Genomic DNA, 14,595 nt, shown 5'->3' with positions numbered 1-14,595 from the left:
CCCCCATCCACCTTTATTCTTTTCTTTACAATAAGGCTTTCAAATAAGTCATGGCTGTACGGCAGTGAAACATTGGTGTTGAGCACTGATGTCATGCTGTCGTTGATGATGATGATGGGGGTTACATCTCTAGCCTTTGCTCAGCCAATTACAGACTGAAAAGCAACAGGGATGGTGTGGAGAGCATGCCGTTTTATTTATACTTGACTTTATCCGTCTATTATATCAGTTCTGATTTTCCGACCAAGTGCAACCCATAGGACGTGGATGCCGTTGACTGTTGTACGATAGCCATTGGGTGCGGCATATAGCTCATCAACCTTGTCTCTAACGGACTGTCGATTAAGGCGATGCATGAGTTCCTGGTTTCTAGGAGGAATAGGACAGATGGTGTGGGAGAGGAGAATGGATGACGAACTGAGTTCAGGCGAGTGTTCCGTTTGCTGGCAGAGTAGCGAGACAAAATGACCGTGCAGGTTGAACGATTGTGCTTTGACGAGCTGCAGTGTCAGTCACCTACATCGGTGATCGGTGGCTGAACGGGTTAATTGGGGAGTGGTAAATGGATGTGGTTGAAGCTCAGTGAGCGTAAGGCTTCGAGGGCGAGTGAAATTTTCCAGTTGTCTAAACCGAGGGAAAAAATTTCTCGGACGGGACTCACCAAGAGTTTTCAACTGTTACTCCAGAGTACATATGGAAAGCATGAAACTTGGCAACAATCAGAACTCTCTACAACGCCGTGGATGAGCCCACTGGCACCTTAGAATGCGGATTCAACTGTATCCATAAGCCTTAATTGTTAAAAGGGGATGAAGAACTTGCCATTCTGATAATCAGCTGAAGTCCGACGTGCTAATACTGCACCGTTCTAAAAACAAGTGATGCAGTGTGCGAGAGAGTGTAGTTAATTACCTTGGGTACCAACCAAAAACCGTCCTCCGTCGAGAACTCGAGCATGCCTTCCCGGCTGTTCCACAACTTCTGACTGATGACAAAACGTTGACGTTACATAGTTTATTGAAAGGCAAGTGTTTCGTACAATACCGAACGTACATTGGGAGTCACAGCCCTTTTAAACAATAGCGTAAAAACAACCGTGAGAACGGAGTGAAATTCGGTCATAAGTGCGTGCGATTTCAACTCGAGAGCATTAAACACTATCATTCGTTCTTGGTCTTCTTCCGTGAACTATGCTTTCCGCCACCACCGCTAGGCTCATGCGGAAAGTTCGTGGCACTTCCAGGTTGATTGCTCCCAGACATTTGTGTGACCCAAAATCCAGCAAGTAGTAACAGTCCAATCAGACACAACAGAGACACAAGAACAAGGGTGCCAACAGCGAGTACTAAACCGTGACCGTAGTACCCTTCGAGTATCTGAGTGGAAGAAGAGCAATTAAGGCGAGGATTTAGGGATCCACGAAGCTCCAGAGTAAAAATATATTAAGAACAATTAGACACGATCACAGTGCCACGGATGAGCTGTTTCTGGATGGTTACAATGTGGAAGGGCGTATCAAACATCTAACGAAAAGTTTAAACCACCTCCATGTTCTCCGTCTTTCGGGAAGCGTAAATTAAAATAGAATTAAGCTAGACTTGTTTGTTTCACCTTCGAAATTACATTATTTTTAAAGCCTTTCTTGTTTGTGACCGGAAGCAGAACGATTCATAATAATAAAAAATAAAGTCAAGATAATGGTTCAAGCCAAGGATATCGTCAAGCGATACTTACCACGTAATTTTCAACAATCCAGTCCAACAGTTCATCGCTGGAATTGAAAGTAAATCATGCGAACCGTTAAGCATTCTCTGATCTAGGTCATAACAGCCTGGGTTCTCGACTCATTCACTTCTCAGATGCGGAAATCCAACAGGATGAGGCTGATCTACTAACTGAAATCAGTTGTGCAAATGAAACCAGTCGCTGCGCCGTGTCGCGTAGCATCGTATGCGGTGGTAAGATGCAAATCATCCTTCGTACCGAGTGCAAGCTGACACAGACGGGAGACGAAACCGTATGTTAACCAGTACTTTCCATCCGGTTTATACACTGTTTATACCCGCGTTTCGGCGAGTCTACATTCCAGTCATCCATGCACAGGACTTGCAATAATGTTGTTCATAAATCACCAACGGTACTAAAAATTAAGAATAGCTAGGTTAACCTAGACCGCTGTAGGTCACATTAGATCTGTTCCGATAGTCAATATTGGACTAGCCGGGTACTCTAGAAAATATCAACCCATTGGTTTCGAACAGCTGAGCGATAAACAAGCCATAATCGTCAGTCATCCAACATGTTCTTGAATAAGCCAATTTGGTTGACAAACTAGGCAATAGAAAGTTGGTCACGAATCTTGGAAACAAATGGTTTGTAGTTTCCGGATATGGTAACAACATCGGGTCAATGCAAGGCTCCAATCGTATTGACGCAGGTCATCCGTTATAGTTATTTGGTTGAATATTATAGGCTTGTCAAGATAACCCTGACTAGGCAGTCCTTTGTAACAGAGATAATTCCATTCAAGTACATTCTAGTCAAACGTCTATTTTGCAAGGTTGTATACGTAGCTAGATGCATGACATTGTAGGGCACTTGAACAGCGCCTCTAATCGAAAGATTAAAAAAAATCACCTGAGAATCGTAATTAACACACACAAGTTCGAGCTACAATGCAGGTAATGAACGAGCAAGCTTACAATCGCATCCGTGGACGTGGGATTACCGATTTCGGATGTTCCTTGAATTCACCAGCAGCGAACTTCAGCAAGCGTTCAAAATCAGTTCGTTGAATGAAACCGGAGAATCGATACAACTGCGAACGATGTAGCCTGGTTTAAAACACAACAACGGGATGAGGTAGACACACTCGAAAGCGACGAGAAGTCATTCAGGACGAATTAGATTTGCATGGATTGCAAATCCACAAACTTTCTCATCCGCAGTCTCGATGATATGCGTAAAAAAAATTGGACAACAAAGTGGCCCTATATGAGATGATATGCGTAACCCTATTTAAAAATTGGACAACAAAGTGGCCCTATATGACATTCGATCTCGCCGAAAACTGGATTATTTTTCAATAGACATTTAACCTTATACGTGAATTCAATCTATGCTGAAAACGGGAACCATCAGCAGCACGCATTTCACGAATCCCGATGGAGACTCGAACTCGCAACCTCCTGGTTAGGAGTTGAAGATTAAATCGTTCGGCCGCGAGCGGCTGAGCAGCGACACTCGTTGTCCATGGTTTCCGATGAGGAGGAACATTTGTACAGTTCTTTTACGCTTTGCAGCATAGACTGACTTCAGTTACAGAAGAAAAATCCTTATAGAATGTTCCCAAAGGCCCTCACACTACCAACAAGTAAATTATGGTTTGTTCAATCAGGTGAAAAATGCTTGGAACCGATTGAGTAGTCATCGTTTTCGGAAGTTTGGTAACAATCGGTAGCCCAGCAGTGAATCTACCGGTTGTTACCAAACTTTTCCGAAAATGATAAATTATGGTTAATCAGTGTCAGAAAGTGCATACACAATGCGAACCCTGCCTTCGAAGTAGAATTCGTTGAGAATAGGTAATGGGATCGAGAACGGGGTCAGGTGAAAAATTACACTTGTGCATCAGACACGTAGCATTTCGGACGATCATGATGAATAATGGAGTGAATTGAAGTGTCACCATTAAGTGAGGTTAGGTATGAACAAGTTATGGTGGGCCTGGATGACAGATCTGCTCGCTAATAAATGAAGAAATCAAGCAGTTTGAAAACGGAGTACAAGTGATAAGCGTATCAGTTGAACGGAGGACAATGAATTCGTTATATACTTATTCCTGAAGGATAAAATACGCATTTGTATAGTATGAGGTATCAAAAAAAGAAAGGCTGAAAACCGGCGCAAAAGGTGATTGTACGATCGCATTTTGCACGCGAACACAAATATCACCTGATTCACATAAGTAAACAAGACTTTTAGAATATTTGTCAACATGCACAACACATACCTGATTTACTCTACACTTCTAAAGACAGTAAGCCATATCTTGCACGGCATTCGGAGTACAAGCACGCAACGGTTTCGGAGACAATTTCGGCCAAATATCTGGTTGAGGTAGCGACCATAATTTGGCACGCATCACGTTTGCCGATATGCACCGTTTGTTGACTGGAAGTGACTACTAGTTTGAAGGGTTCCGTTACCAGGATACAGTAAAGGCTATATTGCTATACGGTTGCGAAACGACGTCCGAAGGCAGATGATGTGGGCTCTGTGAATCGTTGACAACCAATGTCTCAGGTTTACGGTTATCCGATAACGTCGAAGAAGAAGAACGTAAAGAAGTAATCTGGTTGTGTCAAGCAATTCGTCGCGGAAAACATTCAGAACTACGAACTACGGCGGCCCAGCCACGTGTTACTACACCGACTCATCGTCTCCTGCGGTGAGTGTTGCGCGTCCTTCAGAATGGCGCAAACTGCGAGATGGATAGCGTGTGAATTCGCAGAAGAATGCGGAGAGTTTGGCTGTTATTGGCGAGGATAGGGCATCCTATCCTAGAGGGTACCCTGTGCTTCACTGGAGACAACAAAAAACGGCAACTAAAAGATGATAGTAGCGTTCATGTTGCCGGCTTCTTCCTAGGTTGTCAGATTCAGCGCATGGAGACATGGGCACATCATAATGGTAGAAGTATGCCAGTACCAGTTCCTTCTCCATCATCTTCATTTTAGGGTCCGAAAAAGAATTCTACTGTGCATATATCATGCCGCTAAAATAAGTCAAACGATAAGGAATTTTTGTCCTTGTGACAGCGTAGCTTTCTCGCGAGCTGCAGACGAGAAAATCAGTCTTTGAAATGAGCTCAAATAATAAATGTCAGATATCATTGTTATGAGCAGAGTTGCGGATTTTCAGTGGTAATTCGTCCCGTAAGTGCAGCCGACGAATGCAGTTTCATCATTGGAAACCATCAGCAATGAGCATCTTACCAAACTCCAAGGAGGTTTTGAAGCCGCGACCTATCCTGACTAGCAGTTCGAACAGTTAACCGTTCGACAACGAGCAGCGCAGGAGCAGTGTAATTGTCTCGCATTCAGGCAGGATGGAGCACCACCAGTCATTAAATCACGGAACCGACATCACGTGGTCAAGTGTTGTCGGTTAACTAATATAAACTAAAGTGTTGGTAGTGTGAAAAGATTCGGGAATTTTCAGTGGAGATTTCGTCCTGCAAGTGAAGCACAATATCAGTCGAGGAAGACGTGATTATATCTAAAGTTCTTGTACGATTTTCTGCCACCAGACAGAAAGGCCATAACATGCGGTTACGTCTTATAGTTCCGTAGGGTCTTGCCTTCTTTTTAGCCAGCCTGCCCAGTACTGAACAGTTAAGTAGTTTGGTCTAACGCTGATTCAGCCTCACGGAGAGCGTGACAGCTACCAAGCCATGGGTGTTGGGACCGAATATTCGCTAGGGACGAAATGGTAGGGTTCCTACAGTCAAGCCATATATGATACTACCTACTCATTGAGTCACACCGGGTAACTGAAGAGGGATTCCAATTTGTTCTCTTTAAATTGGGCATCGCTCTAGCTGATAAATTTGATCCTCCGTGCTGAGTATTAGTCAGGTGCGGCCTAGTGGGTAATCCCATGAAAGTTGCTATAAATGTTATGGCAATTGAAGGGGACCATGGTACTGACACCTAAACAGAACAGTAGTGATATTTTCTGGCAACCAGTTCTTTTGGAACTATTGTTTAAAGTGCTGAATGAAGAAGAACCCAAATATTGAACGCATTTCATCTGTAGCGGTCATTTCCTTGTTCCTTCAACCAACTTCGTTTAATCAGTTTTTTTGGAGCATTTGGCCTAGTTTTATGACTCTGCTACCAGCAGCAGAATCGGGCTAAGCATAACAACGAGCATGACTACAATACTGCCAAGATACCTAAACACACAGGTGAATGAATAAGGAACTCACATCAAAACGGTGATCGACTGACCAGATTGTGCACGGACATTAAAGCGTTTTGCGGTTGATTTGGACCGGACCGGATCTACAATACCCAGACTGACACCACGAGCTCGAAGGCTGAAAAAGAACAACCGGTTAATTATTCAATCCACATCATTAAAAGAGGCGGTTGAATGACACAGCAGGCTGACACTAGCGTCAAGAAAGTGGCAGGTACATTAGCGATTAGGTACAAGGCGCCTGCTCAAGGATGGATATTGACTATTGGGTTATCTAGACAAAATATGTGCATGGGGTACCTATTAATGCGTGACCTTATTCTATAGGGCATCTCTTGTTGCATTCGAATAGACCAGTTCACTGATAATCATCAACATCATTCAAGACAGTATGACACCAGCGCCCAACACTGATGCTTCGGCACCGTACAACTATGACTTAATTGAAAGCTTTATTGTCAAGAAAAGAATAAGGGTTGACAGGGAATTAGTGCCAGCCTACCACTATCATTCCGAGGTGCCTACACACCCAGACACAGATTCTGGAAAGAAACTGACAACACCAACACCACTGACATCGATTAGCAGCCATATCTTGCAGCGTTTCCAACCAAGTGCAGTGGGGATCACGCGGCCCCCATCCTGGTAGACAAGTAGCAGCAGCTTCGTAAGCTTTTTCACACCCCTCTGCAGCTCTCTGTTTTCGCCTTTGAATCGGGCACGGAAAACAGCACTCTCTTCCACAAGCACAATACATGGCCTAACCAACACAGCTTTTGGAGCTGGAAACATTCTTCAATGGAAGTCCAAGTGGCAAAACCGAATACTCGCGTTCTAACTGCCTTTTTACAGAGTCCCCGACATCAACCTACACGAGCCGTTGTCCTGAGATAACGATTGTCAAACATCTGAACAGGTCAGAACTCCAAGCCATACAACAAAACAGCCGTACTGAAGTCTGATACACACGCCATGATACACGTTCAGGGATATCCCACTTTGACGCCATGTGTCCCAACTAAGCAAACACCACCCGGGCCTTACAGATTTGTGCATTGACCTCATCTGTCACATTACAGCCAGGACGAATACAAATTCCAAGATACGTAAAATGCTCCACAACTTCGAGTGCCTCCCACTGTGTTGTAAGTGGTGTTTTCAGTGACTGCAAGTCCACCTGCATGACATTCACCTTGTGGGTGCAAGGTGCATATTGGCTTTGGTCAGTTCATCCAAGAACACCTGCAGCTTCTCCGCTTCGAAAGTCAGAACGATATGGATTACACATGGACAAGGTCTTCGTCAAAGGCTACTTGAACATCGGAATTTTCGAGAATTTCCAGCATTGGCCTCATCATTCCACTGACCACGAAATGAAATAGGAATGGAGAAACTGAGCATCCCTGATGGACGCCGCTTAGTGTACAGTCATCCACCATTGTCTGTACGTACCGAGTCCAATCCATGTCATACCTGAGTTTCAAATGCGCCAAGTCTGTCCCCTTGTGCATCTAGATCTCCGACAACCACAACGATATTCGGGCTTTTAGCTCCCCGGAACAGGGCATTCAGGGCGTCATAAAAATTGCCCTTGATGGTTACGACGACTGTCGTAACATTCACAGTCCTTTCGCCCGGAGACTTAGGATGAGATCAACCACCGCACATCCTATCCCAGCAACCTCTGGATCACCAGATGTGTACGAGTGGAGAGGGATGTGGCGGTTAGCCCAATCAGTGTTTGCATCTTGAATTCTTGTTTCTGAGATACAGTACCCTTGAATGCCAAGCGCGTCCAGTGTGATAGCTAGATCAGCTTGTTGTCCTGCTTACTTCAGTGTGCGGATGTTGAAAATGGCCAGAGAGACTAGTCACCGAGGCTTGAATATTGACTTTGAGATGCCTGAGGATTCCGGCGCCGGATGATGCGCAGATGTTGCTTAGAATATCGATACAGGGCGAACGGAATCACCAGACCTAACCACAGGGTCTACAAGGAAAAAGTCATTAATGGGGTGGGAAGAGAAAATATGTGAAAGAGAAAGAAAGGAGGCGTTGGTAGTATCCTGTTTTCGCTTAATTGCCTTGTTGTATGCAGCATGTTAGGCGATGTAGCTGATAACATCACGCGGCGGCTGATGTGGCATGAGTTCATTTATGTTTATCGCCGTACGTGTGCTGGGATACGGCCAGGGCGCCTGTATCTAGTCAGGGGGACGACCAGGGTCGTTAACCAAGGCGTTTGACTAAAAAACGTGACCGCAGGGGTGTCAGTCAGGAAATGCAAGTACATGAACATTTTTTATGGAACACTTCGTCAAATGCCTCCTCACACAACCCGGAGGACCAACTGACTGTGTTCATCAGAACTCTAACCATCGACCGAACTGGGATCGGATACTCTGCGAGTGTCGCGCGGACATCCCGCAGTATGGCTCAATGGGTAACCAAGGTATACACACTGTCACATTACGGTCCAGTCTCTTCGTGACGGACCAAATCATTGAAAAATCGAAGTTTATAATGACCAGTATCGCTCCAAGGCACATTATAAGACTAGAGGATAGACCTACTGTCATCTGGCAATCACATCTAAATTGTCGGGTGATTTCATATTCACCGTTTCCGAGGAGTTGAGAGCACCTACCTTGACGTCTTTCATCAAGCCTGACCTAATCGCTGTTCGGGAGCGCCGAGCGACTGTGATAGACGTCAGCATAGTCTTGAATGGGTGCGGAGTGACTGTGTGGAATGAGAAGAGGAAGTATCGTGCTGATTAATATTCCCCCACCATAATTTCAGCCACACGTGCAATCGATTGTGATGCCGCCTTTTCGGTTCACCAGCCGGTGATCACTTCTTATCGAGGGATCTGCTTTCCTCAGTCCACCAAGGCCGTTATTGGATGAGGACTTCCTAAGGTCATACTCAGTGACCTGTGTATGCTTGCCATTGTGGGCTCTCTTAGTACTTACGACACTTTTATGGCGTCGAGTGTACATTCTTGCCATTGAATCTCACACGTAAGACGGAAACGCTGTGCCTGTTGTGCTAGTGCTTACCGCGCCTTGAAGAGCACTCAGCATTGTTTGTCCTTTCCTCAGTTGTTGGTCTTTACACGCGTGTTTCCATACCAAGCATTCTCACATACGTCGGGATTAATCTTGTCTGACTGGAACTGTTGGTGACATGACTTCGAATGAGATGCTTCTATCTTTTTACCTAATATTCTCCTGTAATCCTTCCACATTCATCGTCTGCATTTACTTTTTTGTCTGTAACCATGCTCTTCAAAAATAAACGATAGCATGGTATAATCAGTCAGTGCTTGCGCAATTATGTTCAGTTTGTTCATTACGACAGGAATAAACATGTCTGACGGTCACAATAAGACGTTTCAGAACTGGTGGCTGATTGTTTCACAGAAATGGATGTAACTACGCCGGAAGTCATAATTACGAATAATCTGAAGCCATGCTAAATTCCAGGTGATAGTATTCAAGGATGGAAATTCGATTGAGTCTCTACTTAACCAACTCAGGATAAGATTGCTATGATTGCTACTAGGTCAGTATTGTGCACAAAGAACCGATAAAGGGGTTCGCCATCAACGAGCGAGCAAGTGGATGCTCCTAAAACTACTAACAAGAAGCTATAAACAGGATGCCACATTGCGCTGTTTGACTACCGCTTCCACCGAAAAGGATAAAAGGGGCGAGGGAGTGAGTCGTCGGAGCCCGGTCAGAGTGAATAAAAAAACTTTCTGCTGGGTGGAGATTCCATCCCGTAAGTGAAGCCAATCTATGCCGAAAGGCAGTAACAAATGCTACATACTGACTTGAAATCATCAGCAGTAAGCATCGAACCCGCAACCTTCCGGTCAGTGGTTGAACACACAACCAGTCGACCCAGAGTGGCTGAACAGCGGTGTGATCTGCTCTCAATCAGACTGGATATAGAGCCGCTCACACTTTAATCACGGTATCCACATCAGGTGGTCACAAGTGTTGACGGGCTCCTCGGGAAACACATTCTCGGATGGTAGTTTCATTCGATGGGTGAATTTTATTCCTCCTATGAGCTACTGATATTTTATTGGTGGTATGAGGAGATTTAGGAATTTCGGTGGGGATTTCATCCTAAGCCAATATATGCTGAAAGACCGAGAAGCACTGTGCAGCTGTTTCACGCTTATTGGGAATAATCAGCGGTGTGAATGTCCCACGAAACTCCAGAGAGTCTTGAACATGACGAAACGTTCACCAGAATTCCCAAATCTCCTCATACTACCAACAAACCTTCAACTATAATCTTGGATCGCGCATAAATTGGGGTAACGTCCAGCTTAACACAAAATATCACCTACGATTACCTTTACAATTAACGACAGGAAAATCTCCTCTACTACCAACAAACCTTCAACTATAATCTTGGATCGCGCATAAATTGGGGTAACGTCCAGCTTAACACAAAATATCACCTACGATTACCTTTACAATTAACGACAGGAGTTCCGAGTAGACGTTGAGGCTCCGTAGGCCGGCCACGTGTTAATGTCACCAGACGAGGTTTAATGGTACTGAGGAGCCTAGGTAAGCTACTCAGTCACAAAACCCCAAAGCATGCACGTTTCGTTTTCTCTAGCTTCACTCACAATGACAAAGAGACTAAGCGTATGGCGATAGCCGACTGAAGGAGATGGCCTAATGGCTGTGATGGCCTCCGAACAGATGTGAAGATGTTTCGCTTTTCTGCTAAGTTAAAGGTGGCATAAGATGGCCAGTAACTAGGCCTACCTATTGACTCCCATTGATTCATCCTATGATCCTGAGGCGCGGCGTCGAAGACCATCGGCAAATGATTCCACACTTGGTTTTCAAATAGTGAGCGTCCGTCTTTCGTCATCAACGACAGCAATACACTAATAATGCACACTGATGCTTAGCTGCCATACAACCATGAGGGTGAGAAGCCCTAGTAAATAGAAGGAAGAAATGGAAATTGGAGGGACTTGTTGCAAAGAAGTACTATGTCCTTAAGGAAAACGAATAAGGATAAGGTGTCTATAATAAAAACAAATACATACGAGCATCTTGTCAGAGTGAGACGCCAGTAGACTGATCAACCCTGCGTCGTTTGCGAACCTCACTCAACATAAGCCCAGCATACAATGATAGGTGAACCTGATCTAGTCCGGTTAGGGAATGAGTCGTCCTGTGGAGTTAATCTGGATGAGGAAGGTGGGCAATGTGAGACGCATGAACTGTACAACTCGTACGTGCTGAAGAGTTCATCCGACACCTAAGCTGATGATCGCTCCAAACTCATCAAGCTCGTAATTGGCGAAATTCTTATGTTCCGTAAAAGTGGAAAAATCACATCAGACTGGGAGGGAAAAGTAAGAAATTACGACTGTCAGCAGCGATTCATCCTGTACGTCGGAACATCGGTAAATCATGAGAACGGATAATAACAATGGCACAAAGATGGAACACGGCAAACCTTTCCTGTAGGTGAGATAGAAAGGTGCACACCACTAATTTCAATCTCTTCAACTGGACTCTTCCAACCCACCACTGGTGCAAACCTACCTAAGAGATAGACCATCGTAGATGTGTAAGCTGGCTTCAGTCATTGCGTCACTGAAAAGTAAAAGGATCGAGTAGACGGCATCAAGTGAAACGAGAAGAACACAAAGAGCATGTGCTTGAAAGCAAGCGCGGAGCCTAATGTACTGAAGGTTGAACTGTAGTTAAAACAAGACTTCATACTTTCGAAGGGTTCATGAAATAATTTGGGCATCACTCAACTCCGAATGTGACCTTGCGGGTGGTTCGTAAAAATGACAATAGTGAATGGAATCAGTTCAAACGGGTTCGACAGAGATGAGGATGATAGTTTAAATTACGTGCATTATTGGTAGCGTAAGCAATCCACCATATCATGACCGCCGAACGACCGTCCATTAGCTAGGAGAGAAATAGTAGCTGTTAGTAAGGCACTCATACCTTGCCACAAATGGATGATCACTAACAACTGAATCTTAATAGAGCGAAATGTGATCTCAGTGAAACAACTGCCTTGCAGACTTCACAATCATAGGTCAAAACGAAAATTGCTCCTAATGCTATAGGATCACTTGTCCAAACGCATACCTCAACAATGCAGTCAATTAAAAAATTGAAGTGTGCCACTGGAAGGGGCAGTGTCAGGTTTCACAAATGGGAGTACGCCCTTCAGAACTCACAAAACAATAAGCCAATCGCCAGTAGTGCCGCCGGTAGAGGCTTGAGTGTCATGTTCGAAATTCGCGTCATCCAAGCGAGCCGACTGAACCCCCGCCGAGAACTGATGAATTGCATTCATTAAGTGTAAGTGATTTGGTGGACCTATGCAAAGCAAGTGGAAAGGATAGAGTAATATAAAACCGCTCATCGAAAGTAAGTAAGTAAGTGATACTCCCTTAGGGGGAGAGTCCACAATGGCTAGGACCTAGTATGCGACCCTCCTGAAGAAGGAATAAATACTCTATGTCCCAGTCGTAAACTGTAATTTATGTTTCTACGTACAACATGCTCTTCCTATATCGCACTCCTGACCACTCCAACAGAACTGACTGTAATTCGAGATCTTTGACGAATCATCTCTGTGAACGCCTTCACCAACAACCATTCTGAATCATCATAATCATCAAAGGCAGCAACATCAGTGTTGACATTGATACTTCACTGCCGTAATTATACTTAGAGCCTGGAAGGCATATTGCACCAAAGACCCCAAAACTTTCACGCCCTTCGGCCAAATCATACGTTGTGCACCTCTCGGTTTGCAACATTCTGAAGGAGGCACGGAGGAAAACATGCGTCTCAGCAGACGGTCCTTCGGCGTGCGCAGCACATGGCCAAACCATCGTAGTCAGAGCACTCTGAATCACCAATCAAAGTTGTTTCACATGCCATCCCTCGGCAGTTTGGATTCCTGATTCTGCCAACTCAGATAAGCAGATAACCAACGGTCTGCCAACCCGGCCAAAACGTTGGAAACTTGACATGACTCTCGTGGCGAAAAAGTCTCCGCTATAGGGAGTATTTTGAGAGGAGCATCAACTAAGGTTAACCGTAGAACCCACCCACTTCAATTGGATTCTGCTCATAGAGGCCATTCCACTTCCTACTAAGCAAAAATGGATTGCACAGGAAATAAAAGCCAACGATCAAAGACCCAAGCAAAACCCCAAAAAACATAAATGGGAAATTCGAAACCTCAAGAGGGGTTTAGATACATGTAAACTAAACATTTGATTAACTGAAGACCATGCGCATGCAGATTCGTGAAAATCTCCGAAAGGAAATGTCTATGGGAAGGAGGAATAATTGTTGTTTAAATGTAACACATTGAAAGATTTGCGGATGGGGACTGTGGAAGCCAGATCCTATGGCCGATTTCCGTGAAATCAACGGTGAAATGAAGAGATGTTACATCTCTGATAAATGCTTGCAGACTACTGATCTGTGAAGGGACATCGCTACAACTTTGGGTTGGATAGAATTAAGAAGGAATAAGCAACACGGCAACGGAGCAAAGTAAGATACACAAAATAGAAGTTTGACTTGGTGGACAACTGCGTGCTCGAAATAGGAAACCGAAATTCTTAGGTGTTTGCGTCCCAAGGACTTTGATTTATGATCAGGACAAGCTGTCAAAAAATAGTGGATCAAGAAGGGTAAGTAGATAGGAATGGATAGTTCAATGGGTAGATTTAGGTTGGGAGAAAAATGGCGGAAAAGGATGGAGAGATGGAGGGAACTTGATAGTTTTAATGATTCTGCACTGGATAAACTGCAGTAGAGCGGATGGCAATTTCGATGATCAGGGCAGTAGTGGCATATTAAGATTGAAGAGCACCGATATTCTCGGCACTTTACCTTCTGGTCTGTATAAGTTTAATGGCTAAAATAGCAATAAATAATCCAATAAGCAACCAAAACGGGTTGGTAACTAAAAGGGGAAAACGGGCAATCGGCAGTTGATGGAAGTAAAGTCTCGTTCAACAGAATGTTGTAAACGGTCCAAAAGGTCGTTGAGTGACCAAGTCGAACAAGTGATGCCACATGACAAGGTAGACTCAGAGCTCATACGAAACGCTTTTGACAAAAAATGTACCAGAAGTCGCAATCACTTGACGAACCAACTTCCGCCAGTGATATTCCTCTATACACAAGAATTCTTTACAGAGGTCATAGAGAAGAAAGATGCACCACATCATACATACACGTTGTTCAACCGTAGCACCCTCGACGACCCAATGAGATATACTGGGGAGTGTCCGTCATAGAGAGAAAGATGCAACACATCATACATACACGTTGTTCAACCGTAGCACCCTCGACGACCCAATGAGATATACTGGGGAGTGTCCCTTCGATGCTCACAGAGTCTCTCGTACCAGGTTGGTCCATGGGCAGAGGTCTGACGAACACAGTCTCCTGGCCCTCCAGGTTGGGGGTTGGAACATGTGTGGCAAATTGTTCCGTAGAAAAGGTAATGCATTTGCATTTCCCCGCCAAACACCGCTGCCCTGCGGTTAGGCTTTCCAGCCAAGGGCTTTGG

The 14,595-nt window shown here is 44.6% G+C and overlaps 1 protein-coding gene across 1 annotated transcript in view; it reads right to left on the bottom strand.

Annotated features, from left to right (window-relative positions):
* Nucleotides 1–999: 999 nt before the first annotated feature.
* T265_14363 (hypothetical protein) overlaps nucleotides 1,000–14,595 on the bottom strand; it is a gene marked incomplete at both ends in the record, with an annotated part of 17,694 nt that continues 4,098 nt past the window's right edge. The window contains 6 exons of the mRNA XM_009173303.1: nucleotides 1,000–1,376; nucleotides 1,735–1,771; nucleotides 2,703–2,834; nucleotides 5,993–6,103; nucleotides 11,577–11,627; nucleotides 12,233–12,374. Of these exons, the coding sequence (XP_009171567.1) occupies nucleotides 1,161–1,376; nucleotides 1,735–1,771; nucleotides 2,703–2,834; nucleotides 5,993–6,103; nucleotides 11,577–11,627; nucleotides 12,233–12,374 (689 nt within the window). The remainder of the gene's footprint in view (nucleotides 1,377–1,734; nucleotides 1,772–2,702; nucleotides 2,835–5,992; nucleotides 6,104–11,576; nucleotides 11,628–12,232; nucleotides 12,375–14,595) is intronic.

The sequence above is a fragment of the Opisthorchis viverrini genome (genome assembly GCF_000715545.1).
Source record: "Opisthorchis viverrini unplaced genomic scaffold opera_v5_182, whole genome shotgun sequence".
In the NCBI taxonomy this organism is placed as follows: Eukaryota; Metazoa; Platyhelminthes; class Trematoda; order Opisthorchiida; family Opisthorchiidae; genus Opisthorchis; species Opisthorchis viverrini.
This window is presented reverse-complemented; position numbering and strand designations above follow the sequence as displayed.